The 21486-nt window shown below is 39.4% G+C and overlaps 1 protein-coding gene across 6 annotated transcripts in view; it reads right to left on the bottom strand.

The window, feature by feature from the left end:
• CDKL5 (cyclin dependent kinase like 5) overlaps window positions 1-21486 on the bottom strand; it is a 238144-nt gene that overhangs the window by 82824 nt on the left and 133834 nt on the right. For all 6 annotated transcript variants that reach the window (XR_002340830.1, XM_021080550.1, XM_021080553.1 and 3 more), the window contains exon 4: window positions 4107-4152. Coding sequence is in view for 5 of the 6 variants with exons in the window: in XM_021080550.1 (XP_020936209.1) it covers window positions 4107-4152 (46 nt within the window). In the remaining variant the exon portion in view is untranslated. The remainder of the gene's footprint in view (window positions 1-4106; window positions 4153-21486) is intronic.

Genomic DNA, 21486 nt, shown 5'->3' with positions numbered 1-21486 from the left:
AAGTAACATGGCCAGGGGGGTTTGAACGGTGGTGCTGCTGTCATACACACCCAAAATGATGAGAACCCTTAAATATTCAAGGATGAAGGCCAAGTAAAGCACACTGGAAATTTAGTAAGTCATGGAAGGTACAAAATGTTCACCAGGGGGGGAAAAATGTATACATGTAAGGATAACTTGATCCCCTTGCTGTACAGTGGGAAAAAAATAAATAAAATAAAATAAAATAAAATGAAACAAAATGTTCACCAGATACTAGAAGAATCCCTGATGTTTCCAAGAGACCCATTTTGGTCATTACAAAGAATTATGGTGAAATCATGACTAGCCAGAATGTTCAAGCTTAGTTAATTGATTTCTCTGTTTAACCAAGGGTTGGAAAGTTTGTCTCAAGGCTTCTCTTAAGAAAAATCTGAGGTTCTTGAATTTAAGGACTGAAAATTATGAACTCTTGTTTTATACAAATATAGAAAATAAAAGACCAGAATTCCCTTGATCTCGAGATCAGGATAGAGCTTTACAGTGTCTGGGGAAAACATAAGGATGAAATAAACTGGAGGAAAGAATGGATGATCAATTAAATATTTTCTCAAGATTAATAACAAATATGTTCAAGAGCAAAATATCTACAGAAAACATAAGAAGCAGCAGGATATGAAATGCGAGCAATTTATTTGATACAAAATCAAAGACACAACCTAAATTCCATCTTAACCATGAAATGCTACATGGCTCCCTGAGCGTCAGCCTCCCTGCCATGTATGAAGGCCCAGTGACAAGCAGGGAGGAGCCCTCCTCATCCCACCACTCATACCTTCAGGAAAGCCTGAAAAGTTCAAATAAATAAAAGGTGTTGTCACATCAGAAGATCCAAGTTCAGATCTATTTCAGTTTAACAATGTTTTCACAGGATTGTTTCATTATCTTCACAAAGATTGTTAAATGTTAGATTTGGAAAAGTCACTATTGTATCAAAAGAAGATGTTCAGTGTAACTAATAAAAGAAATTCATGAGAGCTCCGTGACAGTAACAACAATATTCTCATGAAACTCTATTTTTTTAATACAATCGGCCTGACTAAAATTTAAGATGAGATGTGGATGCAGTGGCTTACATGGGGGTGAGTGGACATCCTCAGCTGCACCAGACCATCTATGTCTGGTTCACTGGACACTCCGAAAGGGTGCTTTACCACATGTTCCCTTACTTTTCCATTAAGCAAGATACTACTCTGGAAGGAGGAAAAGGGTAAAGGCAGAAAAGACTGTGTGAGATCTCCCAGGGAGAACTGGAAACAGTAGGAGAGTGTGCCTAGAATAGGCTTGGAACTAAAAATTTAGGAATAATTGGCCATGTCTTCAGATTCTATGAGTGCAGTATTTAGGAAGTGTCCTCTAGTCGTACGTATATGCGTTCTCACAAAGGTGTCCATCTGCAGGGTGGGTGGGTGATGCGGCTGCGTGCCTATGAGGTATGATAACTGACAATGGGCCGGCACAGATGAGGGCAAGGTGGATTCATGTTTTGTCAGCTCAGTGAATTAAGAACTGACTGAATGTTTCCTATAATGCCTAGATTATCTGTATATTCCCAGGATGCCAAAGCTAGAAAGAATCCCCCTCACCTAAAAATTATGCAAAGTCATTCAAGCACAGATGGGTTTCTACTCTGTTTTAAGGCTTTTTATTTACGGGTCTTAATTCTACTAATGGGTCGTAAGCTTCTGAGAAAGCATCTGGCCTCATTTACCTTCACTACTCTTGCAGCACCTGGCTCAGTGCTCCATGAATTTTGACAGGTACACGACTGACAGCTAATCTGAAGGTAGTGTAAAACCAGGCCTAATATCTTGTTTAACTGAAGCTAAAAATTGGTATTAACAGGGTGGAGACTCTGAAAAGTATGGTAGTTTTTTTAAAGCAATGATGTATTTGGCCTAGATTGTACCGCTTTTCAAAAATTTGATGACAATTATTATTTTTGGTGATAAGTGATGCTTGACAATGTGCCCTTACAAGATGAAGGCACAGCCAGAAGTCTACATGCAGGCGAAGGCTATGCTTTGATCTACTGCTGCAACCACTCTTTTTAGTAGATCACCATGTGTCTCCTGGCCACCTGTGGTTAGCCCAAAGCCACTGCTCGAGGAGCTTATTTCCTATGGTCTGCTAGCATGTTAGCCTGGGGCTACTGCTTGCTCTTAAACTATAGGCACATCATTTGGGGGTGGGGGTTGTTTTTGTTTTTAAAGAACAAGCTAAAAGTATTTTGTACTGCCTTTTCTTTAAGGCTGCCAAGACAATGCTAAATAAAGTTCCTGGCTGATGTGCATGTGCTCCACAGAGCCAGCACATCAGAGGTGGGTTGCATCATATCCTGCCACATCGACCCCAGGCTTTGTTGGAGAGGCCCTTTCATTAATGTTTGCTAAGTGTCTTAGAGGTGATGAAACGACAAAAATACAGAGGCCATTGTCTTATGGTTTCCAGTCACTGCATGCTGAGGAAGGTAGGCTATGAATGCTATTGTCACACTTCCAATTAGATAGGAAGGCTGAGGCTATGCTGGGTTTTCTTACCCCTGCAGCACTAGTTTTCAAATGGCAGGCTGTGCCTGTTAGTGGTGAAATCAATTTATTTGATGCCAAAATAGGCACTTATATCAATTTACATGGCAAGAAAGAACAGAAAACAGAGAACCGCACATTGTTAAAATAAATTTGTGACACTTCTGCTTCAGTTATATATATTACATATATACACACATTTATATACATAACATTATGTATGTGGATACTGGGTTAGGAGGTAAAAATATTTCCACTGTGGATCTCTGTCCAAAAAAAAAAAAAAAAAAGGAAACAATGCTGCAGAGAGCTTCTTAAAGGCCATATATGGGTCTTTGTGGTCAGTTTTTCTACTTGGCTATGTTTGGATGGACAATAGTCTGGATTTAAAACACAATGACCTAATGAAATGCTTTATTTATTTTTTCTTTTGTACATTACTTCTTTGTGGTGCATTACTTTCTTTGTTGTTAACGCTTTATTTTAAACTTTCTTGCCCAGAATAGGGTAATTTACTCCATTTGAAATAGTCTGGATGTGTGACCAAAGCCTCCAAGTATGGTATTTCTTCTTGAAAAGCGTTTATTCTCCAAATGAGTTAAATCTAAATATAAAACCAGTACTATCTACATACCACTTATCTGTGTAATTCTAGCTAACTAGCAACCAGAGATCCCAGTAACCAATACCAAAGCCTTTAACACAGCACTCTGCTACTTGTGTCAACCCTGGAAGTATTTACTTCAAATAAGTTCTCATTTTTATGGTCACACCCACAGTATAGGAAAGTTCCTGGGCCAGGGATTGAATCCAAGATGCACCTATGGCAACACTAGATCCTTTAACCAGCCTCTCCGGGCTGGGGATCCAACCTGCAACTCTGCAGTGACCTGAGCCGTTGCATTCGGGTTCTTAACCCACTGTGCCACAGCAGCAACTCCTAAGTTTTCTCTTTTTCTTTTTTTTTTTTTTTTTTTTTGTCTTTTTGCCTTTTTTCTAGGGCCACTCCTGCAGCATATGGAGGTTCCCAGGCTAGGGGTCTAATCGGAGCTGTAGCTGCCAGACTACGCCAGAGCCACAGCAACAGCAGATCCGAGCCGCGTCTGCAACCTACACCACAGCTCACGGCAATGCCAGATCCTTAACCCACTGAGCAAGGCGAGGGACCGAACCCACAACCTCATGGTTCCTAGTCGGATTTGTTAACCATTGAGCCACGACGGGAACTCCTAAGCTTTCTCATTTTAAACTGTTAATATTTAGAAACAGTGTAAATAGCATGTCTTGTAGCCAGCATTTGAAGCAAGATTTCCAATGCTGACTACCTTAAAATACAAGATATATTTTCTGATATCATGAGATATGAAAAGATTCACATAGAAGGAACTAAATGTATCAAAGCAAAGCATGATGATAAATAAGCTATACTCACTTCCCGAGACTGAGACTTTAAAATCTCAAGAACAAAGTCTCATAAGTTAGATCCTATCTCTTCCATATTCTAGTCATAAAAACAAAACATAAAAAGTATAAATATACCTTCACTGTCCTTGAACTTCTTGATTGCCACAATTTCATGTGTTTCCTGCAAAGGAAAAGAGGCAGAAGATAAGTCACTCTCCAGCATCTTTCAAACTGGGATTTCCAATTTTCTGAGGGTATATTCTGCAACAGAGTAGCAGGAACCCAGAGAAATAAAAAAACCAATCCTCTTCTTGCCTAGGGAAGGAGAAGGAGAGGGGAAGCGGCTGGGGGGTGGGGGGCAAGAGCAGATTTGGCAACAGAACATGGATGAACCAGTAGTGTTGATGTCTTGAGGCTACACAAAAATGTCAGAACAGAGCGGCATCTATGTTGCCCTCTGAAACCCAGGGACACATTAATCGGGCTTCTAAGACCAGAGAAAAGGCTTCTTACGATACTTGGTAGTTGCTGGTAGCAGAAAACCTCTTCCCAGTCTCCTCCCTTCAATCACCTCTTCCTTGCAAACCTATCTAGTTGTTCATCAGCTCTTAGCCACTGACAGCCATTTCACATCCAAAGTGGGATAAATATTTGCCACCAAATACCAATCCCCAACATCCTCCTGCCCTTATTTAGCTCTCCTGAAATAACAGAGGTAGTTCGTGAGAAAAACCCTACTTTAACCTGAAACATCACAAATTCTTTTTTTTTTTTTTTGGCTGGAGAAGAAAATAAGGGCTGGAAAATAAACGGAAATGCCAAGGACTAAGTATAACTAGGCTAAATAATTCATGTCTAATATTCTACTCTACAAGAGGAATTTTAAAAAGCCTTTAGTAAAATAGTACATAGATTTTTCAAAGCCAACATGTCATATAGAAAAGTTCTCTGAATGGTCCATGCCTGCTCTTTTTTACTCTAAATGGGTATACCTTCAGATCTGTAGGAGAAAATATTTTAATAAAATTTAGTTTCTGCATCAAAACGAAGACTTCATTTTTAAAATTTTTATTTATTTATTGTCTTTTTAGGGCCACACCCATGGCATATGGAGGTTCCCAAGCTAGGGATCGAATCAGAACTGTAGCTTCAGCAACACGGGATCCAAGCCACGTCTGTGACCTACACCACATCTCACGGCAAGGCCAGATCCTTAACCCACTGAACAAGGCCAGGGATTGAACCTGTGTCCTCATGGATACTGGTCAGATTGTTTCAGCTGAGCCACAATGGGAACTCCCAAAACAAAGATTTTAAAAACAGACACAGGGAGTTCCTAGTCGGAAATGAATCTGACCAGTACCCACAAGGACACAGGTTTGATCCCTGGCCTCGTTCAATGGGTTAAGGATCTGGCGTTGCCCTGAGCTGTGGTGGAGGTTGCAGATGTGGCTCGGATCCTGTGTTACAGACAATGAGGCAAGAACCAAAAGGGTACAAAATCACTGACTTATTAAAAATATATGCTTTTCTTCTAGGTTCCTTACAAAAGCAAGGGGAATCATAAAGGGGGGGGGGAGTGACCATTTCAATCATTACGCTGTAAGACAAACCCTCAAAATGACCATTTCAATTATTATGCTGAAAGACAAACCCTGGCTTGTAAATATGTTTATAAATCAAACCTTGTTTCTCATGTGCCCATTGAAAAAAAGAAGAAAGTATCAGCTTTCGTATTTGTTACAGGGAAGAATTTATCTGAAAGTGCTATAGGCTACTGAGGAAAAAGATTCTTCTTAAGGTTTTTACATTTTTGTTTTTAAGGAAGGATTACAATTGTAGAGTGCTGAGAGTTTGGGGGATACAATTTCTTTGTACATTAGCAGACCTTCTGACTTTAACTCATCCAATTACTTTCTGATGTCCTAACAGTTTCATTATTGAGAAGGAGTATCTGCAAAGTCAGAGTGATGTCGAGGAGGATCACCTAGAATATCAACACAGGTATACTAGGTAACTCTGCTATGTAGGCTGCTCTCTCTTACTACACTGACAATGTTTTCTTAGCCTGCTCTTTTTCAAATGACTCTAGCTAGCAACCCATCTACGGCCTAAGGCTTACACAAAACCCTGTTGGGAAACTGCTCACAGCACAAAGAAAGAGGGTAGCACGATGGCATCCTGGAAGAGAGGAGACTGGGCACATTTCAACAACTGAGCACTGTTCCCGGCAGCACTTCATCCTATACTGCACATACACTTTTTATTGCATCTTAAATGTGCAAACATTGCCTGATTTTATAGAAGGCCTTTGCCTGATTTTACATAAGCTCTTGCTTATTTAGTTCACAACTGTCCACTGAGATGACTACAAATTTAAATTTATGACTAGCACCATCTCGAAGAAAGACATTCATCAGGCTTTTTTCCCTGGCATCTCATAAACAATTTACACTGCAGAAGAGTTGCCCGAAAGAGGGTCAAATAAGATGAAATGTTTATTCTTCTATTTATCCTTTCACTTCTTTCTCCTGAACACATACAAACACACACACACACAAACCCCCAATACGGTTTATATGTTTACTTACAGAACAAAGCCAAATAGGAATTTTTCTACATAAAATGTAGAAATTCAATTCAATGTTTGGTGGAAAATACATGCAATTAAGAGTAGAAGATCCTGGAAAAAATTTAACATTTCACTTTTATTCAAACTATTTATAAAAATAATACAAATTCATTATAGAAATATAAAAGAAAATAAAGGATATAAAAAGTATAAAAGGAGTATAAAAAGAAAATTTAAAAACTATTTCTATAACCCTTGCTAATAACATTTTGGTATATTTTCTTCTAGTAAAATTTTCTCAAATTGGAAGAGTATATCACATATTGCATTGTCTGCGGCTTTTATTTCATTTGATATTATCATTAAATAATTTTTAAAACCACCATTCTTAGAGTTCCTGTTCTGGCACAGCGGAAACCAATACAACTAGTATCCATAAAGATTCGGGTTCAATCCCTGGCCTCGCTCAGTGGGTTGGGGATCCATGAGCTGTGGTGTAGGTCGCAGAAGCAGCTAGGATCTGGCATTGCTGTGTCCGGCAGCTACAGCTCCAATTCGACCTCTAGCCTGGAAACTTCCATATGCTGCAGGTTTGGCCCTAAAAAGCAAAAAAGAAAAAAAAAAAGAAAAAGAAAAGAAAAGAAATAAAACCACCATTCTTAATGGATAATTATTTAACAAGTCTATCAATGAACATACTTCATCTCCATCTTCCTTTCCATGAACTAAATTCTGTAAGTGATACAACTGGGTCAAAAGGTATGAGAAGGGTAAAGTCTCCTAATACTGCCAACCGATACCCAAAAGTATGTACTTTTACAGTTCCTGTCAGCAATATAAGAACCCACTCTACGATCAGAGCCAACACTAAATACAACCATTTGAAAAAATCTTTAAGCATCAAAAATCTTAAAATACGATCATTTAGTCAATGAGGTTAGAGGTTTGCATCTATGTACTGGTAAGTGAAATAAGGTGTACTAAGCTTAATATTTTTCTTACTGATTGATGAATGTATACTTGCTCCCAAATTCTGCTATAAATATTTTCCCTAGGGTGCTGTGATCATGGAATTATTCAGGGTGTTGTTATTGCTGCTTGTTATTACATAGTCAATTTTATTGATACACACCTTTGTTATTCTGTACACTTTTGTGCCCAAACTCATTACTTAGCTTGAGTATGATAAATGTTCATCCATATTTATCTATCGCGATATTTTAATGATTTAATTTTGTTCCTTAATCCTTTATCTACTTGTAACATATTTTAATATGCTAAACGGTAAGGGAATCTAAATTTAAAATAATTTCTAAATAAACCAATTTTCCCAATACCTTTTACAATGGATTTTTAGTTCTGTTGCATCTTAGCATCCTTACATATATACTCTAGATTTTCTTTCAGAGCTTTTTAATTTAGTCTATACTATTAATCTGTTGATTCTTATGCCAGAACCAGTTTAAATTATTGAGACCTTAAAGTGCTTTAAATTACTCTGGAGTTACAGACCCTGAATCTTCTTATAACATTTTGTTAAATTTATTATGGGAATGGGTTTGGGCTGCTACATTTGATTTGTAATTATACACACAAGCTATTATATTTAGCCTCTCTTTCTTTACATATTTCATATTATGGTTTTCACATATTTGCTCGATTTGCATTAAGTTTTTGTTCAGCCAGTGTGCATCTTTGAATGGCTTTCGGAGGAAGAATCCTATTTTCCAGATCTTTACATATCTGAAGGTTCTCACACATGAATGGCAACTTGGAAGGCACAGAATTCCCAGGAAGAGAAATAACTATGTTTTCCGTCATCTTCAGGGTCGCTGTAAGGTGGTGTGTCCTGCAAAGCCCTGGAAAGTATCTTTTAAATCATACATGTTGCAGGTTTGTATGTTTTATTAAAGTAGCTCTCCAGTAGATAAAGCCACTCTCCAGTAAAGTGTCTTGTAACAAAATCCATATGCTAAGATACTTTTCCAAGAAGAAGAAAATGAAGGATCTTTTTTTTTTTTAATCTTTTTAGGGTCACACCCATGACATATGGAGATTCCCAGGCTAGGGGTCAAATCAGAGCTGTAGCCGCTGGCCTACACCACAGCCACAGCAATGCAGGATCTGAGCCACATCTGCCACCTACACCACAGCTCGCGGCAATGTTGGATCCTTAACCCACTGAGCGAGACCAGGGATCAAACCTGCGTCCTCGTGGATGCTAGTCAGATTCGTTTCTGCTGGGCCACAACAGGAATTTCGAAAATGAAGGGTCTTAAAAGAAGCACTGCCATTTTCTAATCCACATGCGGCTCCAAATGGGCGAGCAATGCCCTGACGGCCTTCTGGTATTTGTGTTGTAGAAAAGAACTCTGAGGTCAATTTGGTTTTTGTTCCAATGTAGATAACTTCTTTTTTTCTGCCTAGATGATGTTAGGGCTTTTCCTTTTTCTTGGAATGGAAAATTTTAATTATCAGGATATATCTTGGGAGGTGTGTGTGTGTTTGGAAATTATATTACCTGGAAATCCAAGAACTTAGAAGTTTTCTTCTAGCAACCTTAATGTTTCTTCTTCTATTTTTCTAGAAGTTTCTTCTAGAAACCTTATAACTTTTCATAACTGCTTTATGTGTTTTACTCACTACTACATCATAAGTGCCTAAAATGGCAGGCACATAGCAGTTGTTCAATAAATATTTAATGAATGATTACTTCATGAGTGAATTAATCAAAACTGCTATATCAATTTTGTTTTTTAACTTCCTTCATTTTACGTTTCTTTATCTTCTTTCCTTATTCCAGTCACCTTGTGCAATTTTTTGCCTTGTTTCAGCTTGTTATCATTATAGAGGTCCTAACTTCCTGGATCTCCTTTAGGAGATAACTTCATCTGCTTCTGACCAAAAAAGTCATATTCAGAACTATGTGGTGCTCTTAAATCTTCAGAGCAGTATTTTCTTTATGTCTTTTCATAAGCTGCACCCCATGCCCCATTTTTTCTTTACATTTTTTTTATTTTTTGGTGTTTTGGCTGCACCTATGGCACGTAGAAGTTGCCGGGTCAGGAACTGAAACCACGCCACAGCAGTGACTCAAGCCATAGCAGTGATACCACCAGCCCCTTAACTTGCTACGCCAAGGGAACTCCACCTACTCCCATTTTTAGCTCGTTCCCACTAAGAGAGGAAGAGATCCACCAGGACTGGCATCTGGCAGCAAAACAAGCAATTGTGTTTTTTAGCAACCTGACTTTCAAAGGCAGATTGATGTACCTGAGCCCAATTTCAAAAGCAAACTCCAAGCAAAAATTCTTCTCATTGCATTGGCTGCCTTGAGGCTGGGCCACCTGGGCAAGCTTCCCCAAATAAGCTGTTTACCCAGCCCATACTACCCAGCACATCCTGCTCCCACTAACCTACCTCCACCACACCCTGCCATGGGGTCTGTGAATCCCAGGATGCAACATGCCGCTTCTAATCCATCTCTACTTCTTGCCTTACTGTATTTGGGGTATTGTGTCTCTGAAAAGATCTGGCAATACCAGTGCTGGGGTGGGCTAGGGAGTACAGAGAACTCCAGCTCCTGAAGGGTCAAACAGTTACCACCCTGCAATGGCTGCCTGTTTCCAGCCCCTGTGGGCATGGGTCCAAGTCTTTTTCTACTCCCTTTGGATAGTTTGCCCTCTTCTGGTTCAGAAAGTAGAACAAATAGCACATATTTTTTAATCCACCTACCTGGACTTTGCCAACGATCTTTGATGTTTCTTAATTTATAGAACTTTTATGAGTTTCTGATTTTGCTTTTAAATACCTTCCTGCCACCAATCCTGAGATGCCACACCTAATATAGGTGTAGGCAAAGAACAAAACATGAAAAATAACTCTGAAGAACTGTGTTTTGAATTCAGTATATTCAGAAAAGCACACCATTGCCCCCGCAATGCCTGCAAGACAATGTCATCAGCTGTAGTTAGCACAGTAAGTGTAATTTGCTATTTGTTTCAATGTCTTACTTTGTTTTAACAATGAGTTAGTTAAGAGCTCACATTTTAAACAACTAAGGATGTGATAAAAATATGTAAGCAAACACTAATGATATTCCTATGTCTCACTGTTAATTTTGCCTCAAAATTAGAATCATCTTACTTTGGAATGCAGAAAGACAGAGGTTCCTGAACTCTACTGCCACCTTCATGAGTGAACAAACTATATCAAGGCATTTAACATTTCCCAGAATAAATTTCCTCAACTAAAAAAAAAAATATATATATATGTATATATATATATATATATACACACACACAGAAAAATAGAAAAATAAAAAAATAAATTTTGTGAGTAGTAACAAACAGAAAAATACCTCTAGAGCACATATTTCTTTCAGATCTCTACCCTGTAAAAATCATACCTCAACCAGTGAACAACCATACTGGACATAGAGACTTATAACCAAAGCTCGCTCCTACTACTGACTGTCTATAAAGTTCCCGAGTTTATTCCCAGAATCAATCATCCCTTCTTAAGATGTTGGCAAAGCAGCTGATTGCTATTAACAATCATAAAATTTACTAAGTTATTTTAAATGCAGTTACATAACTTGATTTAATTATGCTTTGGAACAGTGAATTCTCTAAATTGATCATACGCTGTTATAAGGAAACAGCAGGAATTACAGTTTTAAATGTTTTGCTCTGTAATTTAAAATATCTTACATGCATTATGAAACAGAACAAATAAAATACTGATTTTATTTTACTCTGCTATTCACAGATTAAATCATTCTAAAGGTTATGCACTACAATTCATTCTCTAATTATTCTCTGAGAAAGCCCTCCCTTGGGAGAAATTCTTCATTTCTTCATCTAGAAAGCAGGGAATACAGCTTGACAACTGACGTATTTTAAAATATGTCAGTCTGAAGCAATGAGGTCCGACTGTGTACCATAGGGAACTATATATCCAATCTCTTGAGATAAACCATGATGGAAGAAAAAGAAAAGGAATGTGTGTGTGTGTGTGTGTGTGTGTGTGTGTGTGTGTGTGTGTAGGCTGGGTCACTTTGCTGTACTGCAGAACTAACTTGGCATGACATCGTAAATCAACTGTACTTTAATTAAAAAAAAAAAAATTTCAACCTGCGTTTGGTAGGCAAATATCCCACTAAGTACTTTCAAACACCGACATGCTCCTTCAGCAGGAGCAAAATCCTACAGACATAAACATCATCACCTTAGAGCCAGATACGGTATCTTTAAAAGCAAGCTTTATTTTAGGTTTTTATCTTTAAGTACTTTTGTGCCAGGCCCAAAGTGCTTTCTATATATTATTTCATTTAATCCTCAAATCAATACTCTGATGAGAATCTTATCATCATGCTCTTTTACAGTTGAGAATGTACTGAATTTTAATGAGGTTCCATAATTATAAAAATCATAAAATGGGAATAAATTCAAGCACAGGATACATACATGACAGGTAGATACAATGGAGCTAATATGTGTTTTCCAAGAACCAGAGAAATACAAAACATTACCCAGGATAAGCAATGATAAAACCTAGACTGTTTCCCAAGGAATCCCCTAGAGATCGTTTCTAGACTTGTATTATTTATTACCTATAAACTACCATAGTTTACCAATACTAAAAGCTAGATTAACTACTAAATTTCAGTACTTCGCACTTAATCAAGAAAGAAAGTCTTCAGCAAAGAAGAACATTTCAGTCAGTGAGCTAAGAACTGTCTGTTGGGTCCCTGCTTTATATGAGGTTTATGTGACATCTTAAGTTTGACATGAGTAAATGAAGCATTTCATATGTACAGAAGTTCACACCCTGGTGTGTAATACTGAACGATAGGAAGTAAAAATTTATGACCAAAGTCTAAAAGTACAATGAATGTTATATGATATGCCATTGAAGTTTAAAACAGACTGATCGTGTAAATATAAAAAAATGTACACCCCTTTGAGATTTAAGTTTATAATGTTTTGATTTATTTGCTTCTGATCTCCTTGTGAAATGTCCTACGTATACCTCTGTTTGTTCCCATTCCTTCTCTTCCCAGAGGTAACAACTTCTACCCTGAATTTGGTATGTACTGTTCCCACGCACACTTTTTTTTGGCCACACCAGTGGCACGTGGAAGTTCCTGGGTCAGGGAATGGAACCCAGGCCACAGCAGTGACAATGCCAGGTCCTTAACTCACTGAGCCACCAGGGAACTCGCCCATGCACATTTTTATTACTACCAACGAATTCGCCCATAAGTAAATTTACTATTTTATACATTAAAAATCATGTAACTGACATGTTATTGTACACATCCTCTTTAACAGCTTTTTTTTTTAAAAAAGCACAACATTGTATATCTGAGATTTAACATAAATCTAATCAACGGTGGATAAGTGTGCTGCCCATAGGATATCTGGCAATGTGTGGAGACACTTTTGGTTGTCACAGTGGGGTAGGGTGGGCGTTACCAGCATCTAGAGGCTAGGGACACTGCTGAACATCCTAAAGTGTATAGGACAGTCCCCACCACAGAGAATTGCCTGGCCCCGAATGTCAAAAGTGCTGATGTTGAGAAAACCTGCGCTAATTTATTCATTTTAACTGTTTTGCAATGGTCCACAATAACCACTCCCCTTAAAAGAGAGACTAACCACTTGTTAAGATAGGTAAAGCTTTGCTAAAGACTAATACACTGTCAAAAAAATTTTTTAGTTGAAAATGGGATGATTAAAAGACTAATTCTTCAAAAATTATTAAAGCTACTAATCATGGCATTAAAATATCTACATGCATCTCATTTTCGTAAAACAATTACTTTTATAACTTTTGTAATATGGCTCCATTAGAATATTACATAGTGATATATACCAAAAGACATATAAAAGTGTGTTTTTTTGGTTAAAAACTCTTACATTTTAAAAAGCATTACAAGGAAAACTCATATGAATATATTTCATGTTCAGCCTCTAAAAAGAGGACAGGCCCATGAAAATATTAATACATTATCAAGAAGATGAAAGAGCATGCAGCCAAAAAAGGAAGAAAGTGGGATCTTACAAACAAAGAATCTTATAGAAACAACTGCCTTCAAGCCAAGTCAGTAATAAAATTCTTACATTAAAAAAAAATCTATTTTCTCATTTGTCTTCAATAAAATATCAAATCCCTTCTGGCCCCTCTGGGCTGGGTGTATCCTCCGTCAATCTCTATTGAGATGTAAAATGAGAGTCAACAAAAGTAAAGTATTTAGACAGCATGCCTCACGTCCCCTCATCATCCCCCCCTGAACCCTCTGAACGTGGTCTTGCCCCCGTCTCAGATCTCAGTGAACTCTAGCCAGAATTTTAGGATCACTCTTGACATCTCCCTTGTCTGCAACCTCATATCCACCCAGGTTATCACCAAGTACGGTTGATTGTGGCTTCCTAAATCTTTTTTAAATTGGTCCACTGTTCTCTGCTGAAATACTCCCCTCCCAGTTGGAGGCCCTGACATTCCCACTTGGAGTACTGCCTAACCTCTTAACCCTTTTAACATGCCTGCCACTCAGCGACCAGGCTCTTCATTCACAAGTGAATATCTGATTTCACCGCCCCATCATTCCCCTTAAAACTCTCCCTCAACTCCCCTGCCCTAAGGACCACCTCAAAGCCGCTTCATGTGGCCAGCAGGGGCTGGGAAGCTCCCCACCCTCCTCTCTCTAGGTCTCCCTTACTTGTTGAGGCCCCACCATGCTTACCACAATTTCTCCTGTTGTTGAGCCTGTCCCCTTTCCCCCTAAAAGCTTGGCTCTCCCTTGTCCCACTCAACCCTACACTATCCCTCAGGCCTTCCCTCAATCCTCGCTTCCTCAAGGAAGCTTTCCTAGAGCCCTGTGGCTAGGTCTAAAGCCCCAAATGTTCTCTGGACAACTTGTATTAAAGTGACACCGTCGCATATTTATCTGATTCTACCACTGGACTGCAACTGTGTAGTGGAGAAAGAAATGTATCATTGGTCTAAAAGTATGCTGAGCAAGACAGAAAGAGACAGTGCAAACGTCTCACTACATCACCAAATGAAACCTTACATTCTGCCGGCCCAGGTCATCCTTCTGTCTGGACATCATTTACTAATCCTGCTCCTGTTTAACAGAGAAACACCTTTTCCTACCAGAATTTTCGAGAGAACAAAAGATATCCCTTGGTATACAAGGAACTAAAACATACAAACACAGAATATGAATATATACATTATACATTTATATTTTTTTAAGGACAGTGTATCCCTGGGAGACTTTTTTTTTTTTTTTTTTGGTCTTTTGTCTTTTTAGGGCCGCACCCTCAGCATACGGAGGTTCCCAGGCTAGGGGTCCAATCGGAGCTGTAGCCGCCAGCCTATGCCAGAGCCACAGCAACGTGGGATCCGAGCCTTGTCTGCGACCTACACCACAGCTCATGGCAACGCCGGATCCTAAACCCACTGAGCGAGGCCAGGGATCAAACCCGCAACCTCATGGTTCCTAGTCGGATTCATTTCCACTGTGCCATGACAGGAACTTCCCTGGGAGACTTATTAAGATGGACATGTTTCCTTCTTTCTTTAGGAAGTTTAAAAAAAAAATGAAGATAATGAAAGCACATCAGATCCTTCAAAACTTCATCTGGCCCTCTTCAGAAGCCCCTTCAGTAGGTGGGAATCTGAGTAAGCTCTTCAAGTTCAAAGAAATTATACTTTCTTGATTAAAAACATCTTTGCCATTTGGCTACTCTGGCCTCCTACAGATCTTAAAAGGGCACTGCTAATTTGCCTTCTTTTTGTTAAAAATTCTTACATGACACTGCTATAAAATGGCTGCAGTTACTAGGTTGCCAATATTTATCAAGTTACATCAGAAGGCTTACTAAATTTAAAAAATTATTATTGATTGATTCATATCTCCATCTGAAACAGTAAAATAAGGCTTGCTCTCCTTCACTGTCGCCTCTATTCCATGCTAAGACAAAACTAGTAAGATTTCCTCCAGCCTGGAAAAATACGAAAACAATATTTTATTGTTTCATATACTGCTGTTTTCAAAACAGTACATGAAAACAATGATGTCACATAATTACTAATATCTAATATTTGTGTGGTGTGAGACACTCGCAGGGAAGGAAACTGTCACAAACCGGGAACTAGCTAACACAGCACTCACAGTGCTATATGGTACCTGGTCGCAAAATGCTCAGCGCACGTGCTACAGACTTGCGGTCATTGGTATTACTGGGGCTCCAGGGAAATGAAGGAAGGGAGGTAAAGCTTGGGCCGATGTGGAACAGAGAGACGGAAAGAGCCTCTAAGATGAGATAGAAGAACATGAGTTTGGTGGGAAGAGAAAAATCAAAGGGATAGGCTCTCTTGAAAATGTACGTAAGCCATGTTCTTAAAGAGGCCACCAGAATTCTCACAGTAAAGTCTTGAACTTTTTTTTTTTCCCCCCACACCCATGGCATGTGGAAGGTCCTGGGCCAGGGACTGAACCTCTGCCATAGCAGCAATCTGGGTCACAGCAGTGACAACACTGGATCCTTAACCCGTTGAGCCTCCAGGAACTCCACAACTATTCTGGGGGGGGGGGGGGGGAGGACGCACCTGCTGCATATGGAGGTTCCCAGGCCAGGGGTCGAGACGGAGCTGTAGCCGCTGGCCTACACCACAGCCACAGCAATGTGGGATCTGAGCTGTGTCTGCAACGTGCAATGCAGCTCACGGCAACGCCGGATCCTTAACCCACTGAGTGAGGCCAGGGATCAAACCTGAAACCTCATGGTTCCTAGTTGGATTCGTTTGCGCTGAACCACAACGGGAACTCCCTCGCCTCAGAGTTAAAGACTAATATAAATTGACTACCCTAAGTTACTATGATAGATTAGCTAATTAATAAAATGTTCAAAAAACAAAATGTAGTTACAAAGATGAAAAATGAGGTATCTAAAGAACAATTTTCTCTAACTCCTCTGGCGAAGCAAATAGCAACTCCCTTCACAAGAAAGGGATAGGCGAACTTTCAAAATAATTTAGCTCCGTATTTATAGCTCATACAAAATTCGAGATGTACTTGTTTCCACAGAGCCCACCCACACTTCCAGACATTATATACAGATGCTCTCAATCCACCTTGTCTAAACCCAACTCAGACTTGGTATAGACAGCAAATGAAGGGAAATTTCAAAGAGTGCAAGGTAATGATGTCTGCAAGATAGCATTTCAGGTTAGTGGTATCAACCACCATGTTTGTACTGTAGTTATCGTGCAATTGCGTTACCATTTTATTTCATTTTGCCCTCATTTTTAAATAATGAATAGATAATGGGAAAATGAAAACTCCACTTCTGGTGATCAAGAAATTGAGACAAAGATAGCATTAATTAGGCATGCCAAATATAGCCAATCTACAACTTCAATCAGACAATCACTGGACTTAAGCTGTGTTTAATAGCGAACAAAATTTAAATTTCAACATTGGAAATATATCCTCTAAGACTAAATCCAAGAAAACACAGCTCTTTAATTTTCTATAACTCATTTAACCTTGTTTGTCAAGCTCTGACCTTGACTTTAACATGGATTCTATAGTAGCTCAGTCCTTTCTGGTTTATGGTCTCCTTCAGTTAAATGCTTGGTTTTTCCCTTTGGATTTTCGCCCTGCTTCTACCAAGATGGCAGCTGGGTGTCTGAATGTGGGTGGGGTTATGTAACTTCACTGTGGTCAGGGAAGGGCTCACACATAAATATGCACAGGCCCTTGGGCTGGTCCTCCAGAAAAGGGTCCTTATGGGCCTGGACCACAAACACTGGCCTGATGCTACTGTTGGACCTCATGAGGACGACGGACTCAGTATGCGCTCCGAGCTTAGAGCCCAGGGGCCTGGCCTGGTTGTTTGGGGCCTGGTTGTTTGGCTACTTTCCAGATTTAGTTGGTGCTAAAGATATCTACACAGTGCAATTTCACTTACACCTGCTACCTGGCCAACAATGATGGTGTCGTATCAGCTTGCCCCCTCATCACAGCATCCCCATTAACAGGTTCACCGGCTCTCGACCTAGCTACCTGGAGTGTATGGTAACTTTGGGATTCCTGAGAAGGCACTCACAAGCTGAAAGATGCCCAGGCATCCTCTCTGCACCTAACCAGAGCATGCCACATTTTACTCTGCAGTTGCTGCTTCCATTCTGACAAGGCAACCTTACAAGGCAGTTTCTTCCCTACGTTCCAAGAGGGGAATAGGGCATGAGCGTCCTTTGCTTTTGGCTTTACCCTCAACCTACTGACCCCCTAAATCCAGAATTTCAGTCCCTCTGAGGTGGTGTGAGGGCTGGCTTGGCTGCCCTAACTCTGCCTCTTCCGTCCACATTCCTCTGGTACCTGGAAGGGCTGTCTTTCATTACTCCCGTAAGTCTCAAAGCAATTTCCCCTATGAAGAGGCATTCACCCTACTCTCTTACCTGGAACCATGATAAGATCAGAAGAGAAAAACCAATTTATTGACCAAAGATACATCACCAGGTATTCCAGAAAAATCATCCTCATATATGTAAAGATCCTTACATTATCCTTATATATGTAAATATATAAACATTCAGGTATAATGACAAAGAAAAAACAAAGAAAGGTTTAAAATTAAAATGGACTGAGGATCAACATAAAAATACATGGTCCAAATGAAGACAAACAACTATTTTCTGCTGAACTAGTTAGAAAGAGAGAGAATGGAATAGATTCCTTTATTGAAAGAAGAACTGACTGTGCCTAACTTTCTCATGGCCAATTTTTCCAGTAAATTATGTAGATACCACTGAAGTTAGCACACTAAGTTCTGCAGACATTGGCAGGTGAACAATGCACGGAGAGCTAAGAAGAGCAGATTGTTACAGTAGCACTAACAATTGCTACTATAGCAGCAAGTTGCTCACTGCTTCCTGGCAGTCCTAACAGAAACCAGACACATGAGCACAGACTCAAACCTTCTACTGAAGTTAGAGACAGTAGAGCTAAAATGGTTATTAAACCACTCCTTAAGAATGTCTGGTTCTGGAGTTCCCGTCCTGGCTCAGTGGCTCATGAACCCGACTAGCATCCATGAGGACACAGGTTTGATCCCTGGCCTCGCCTAGTGGGTTAAGGATCCGGCATTGACGGGAGCTGTAGTGTAGGTTGCAGATGTGGCTCAGATCCCATGTTTCTGCGGCTGTGGCGTAGGCTGGTGGTTACAGCTCATTTTGACCCCTAGCCTGGGAACCTCCATATGCCGCAGGTGCAGTCTTAAAAAGACAAAAGACAAAAGACAAAAAAAAAAGAAGAAGAAGAAGAAAAATGTCTGGTTCTATTTTGCTTTTATTAATCAATAAGCTGATGAATTGTGCTTAATTATGTATATACAAAACAACAATCTATGATTCTCAATTTTTGCAAATATGTTGCCCTAATTTAACATTTCCCTATAAAATAAGAAAATCAGAGTACTAAAACCTGGTAAAGAAAGCTAACACACTGTTGGGGAGGGGGAAATTCATGCACTTAAAGGTCTCCTAGAAATGGGATCTAAGTGGTGGCCAAAGCAGCCTCCTTTTATACTTTTGAGACAAAGAAACAATAAATTTGTGAGGAATTAACAGAACAAAGAAATTTAGGCTTTGGGTACTCAACTAGTGAAGAATTTAAAAAGAGCTTGGGATAGTAAACTAAAGTTAACATACACAGGCCTCTCAGCTCAAATTCCCTGTTTCTGATGATAAGGGTGTCTCTCTACCCCTGGATACAGGGAGTGCACCTCTCACATGAGAGACATATTTCTGCTTTTAGGGGGACAGAGGTGGGTCAGAGTTTCCTTCCTGCACCAGCTGTTTCTCAAGCAACTTCAATTCAAAATAGTATGCCACTGTGATGCATTTTGGGCTGGCCCACCTTGAGCTCCAACACCATGAAGGTTTCGTTTTTTCCAGTTCATGAAAAATATGCCAGGGGTTTAAGAACAGAAACATGCTTAAGGAAACTCCAAAAGCAAGAGAAATCGTGTTCTGTTTAATATCTCCAGGGTACTACGCCATAAGGTCCTCAGGTGCAGGATTACTATGACACCGCCAAGATGGGAGAGGCTGACAGGTGTAGCAAGACACACTTAGAAGCTCTTTATTCAAACAGCTGAACTGGGTTTTATCTAGTGACACTGTCATCATGCTTTCTGACAGATCTGTTCACACACACGCAGACAAGCAAACAGAATGGTACCACCAAAATCTGAAAAATGTTCCAAGTCACAGCTTCTTGCCCTAACTATATCCATATAGAAAACTGAAAAGTATATTCAGCTTAGGTAGTAAAATGTTCCTTTCTTCAAAAACTTATTTTTAAAATATCTAGTTATTGTAGTGAAAACTTGTTATATCTTACATTACGTTTTTTTGGGGAAAACTACAAGATGCCAGATTCTTTTTTTACCATTGAAGGAGATGTGTATTAAACATAAATCAACAGCCAGTAATATTTTTGAAAAATCTAAAAGTCTGGCTTATCTCTATATCCAAGTAGCTAGCACTTCATCTTACACATGATAGGTATGTAATAAAATGTCTGCTGAAGTGAACTGAACCATATTTTTACATTCATGGAAGAGGAACTGTCTACCACCATCGCTTACAGAAGCTGGACAACCTCATATAGTCCACCTTGCGTGCTGAAGCAAAAAAAAAAAAAAAAAAAAAAAAAAAAAAAAGAAAAGAAAAGAAAAGAAGAGAAAGGAAGGGAGAGAAAAATCCTGAAAGTGACCATTCCTTTGAAACAACTGTGGAATCTAAATCTCAAGCAGTTCAATGTTTCAAGAGAACCAGCCAAGGAACACTATGCACCTAATAAAATTCTGTTATGCCTGGCTACTTGACTTCAAGAATATCATTGAAGTTTTCCAGCTGAACTTCTAGTAACATTCTCCCAAGGCCTCAGTGAAGTCATCAGCTTTGCACATAGCAACTATTTCAAACATACTCTGCTTGTCAATCACTGGATTCAGGAAAAGAAACATATATTACCTATCACACAGCATGGAGGCTGTCTAAGACTTCCAGGATAAAGTTTTAATTCCATGTTTCATCTCCTAACTTGTAAGAAAAACCACCCTGGTTCCTGTCGCACCTAATTATTCAGTTCCTCAACTGAGCCTTCACACATACTTGCTTTTGTCTGCTCACACTCCAGTATTCATTCTTTCTTCATTCATTCATTTATTTAATCAACAAACATTTCCCAAGCTCCTACTAGGAGAGGAGGTAGTGGGCTAAGCAATGGGGATACAGAGGAAACAAGACAGTTAAGGCAGTTACATTCTGGAGAGGAGACATAATTAAGTAAACAAGTAAGAGACAAGAAGATTAACTGCTATAAAAGAAAGCAAAAGAGGTCAATTTCATAGAATACTAACTTGGGTATGGGAGTGCCCAAGGAAGTGATGTTTAAGCTGTTCCTTAAATGACAAGAAGTCAACTCCACTACTACTCCTAGTTAATTCTATTTCTTCCTCCTTCGGAAAGCACTGCATGATCCCTCAGCTTGTTTTGTGTGTGCCTCTTTCCAGGTCCCTAGCACACTATCTAAGCACAAGCTCTTCACACAACTGCACTGCAATCTGTGGTTTGCTGGCCATCTTACTGCCCACCTCGGACTGCATTTCACATAACTCTTGCCCCTAAGATCTAGCAGAAAGGCCCTCCAAGTGGGTGGGCTGCTCCAAGTACTTCGTAAGGGTCTTACAGGGACGAAGAAGAAATGAGGCAATGGACACGTAGGGTATAGAAATGGGATATGTAAATTTTATCGTAACTAAAATTCAGAAAATAAAGACTGAAATATTATTCCTGTTGAAAGGATCAATCACCTGAGTTTTGAAGTGACCTGCTGTTTGACATTTTCATTCTCTG

This window comes from Sus scrofa, chromosome X (assembly GCF_000003025.6).
Source record: "Sus scrofa isolate TJ Tabasco breed Duroc chromosome X, Sscrofa11.1, whole genome shotgun sequence".
Taxonomy (NCBI): Eukaryota; Metazoa; Chordata; class Mammalia; order Artiodactyla; family Suidae; genus Sus; species Sus scrofa.
This window is presented reverse-complemented; position numbering and strand designations above follow the sequence as displayed.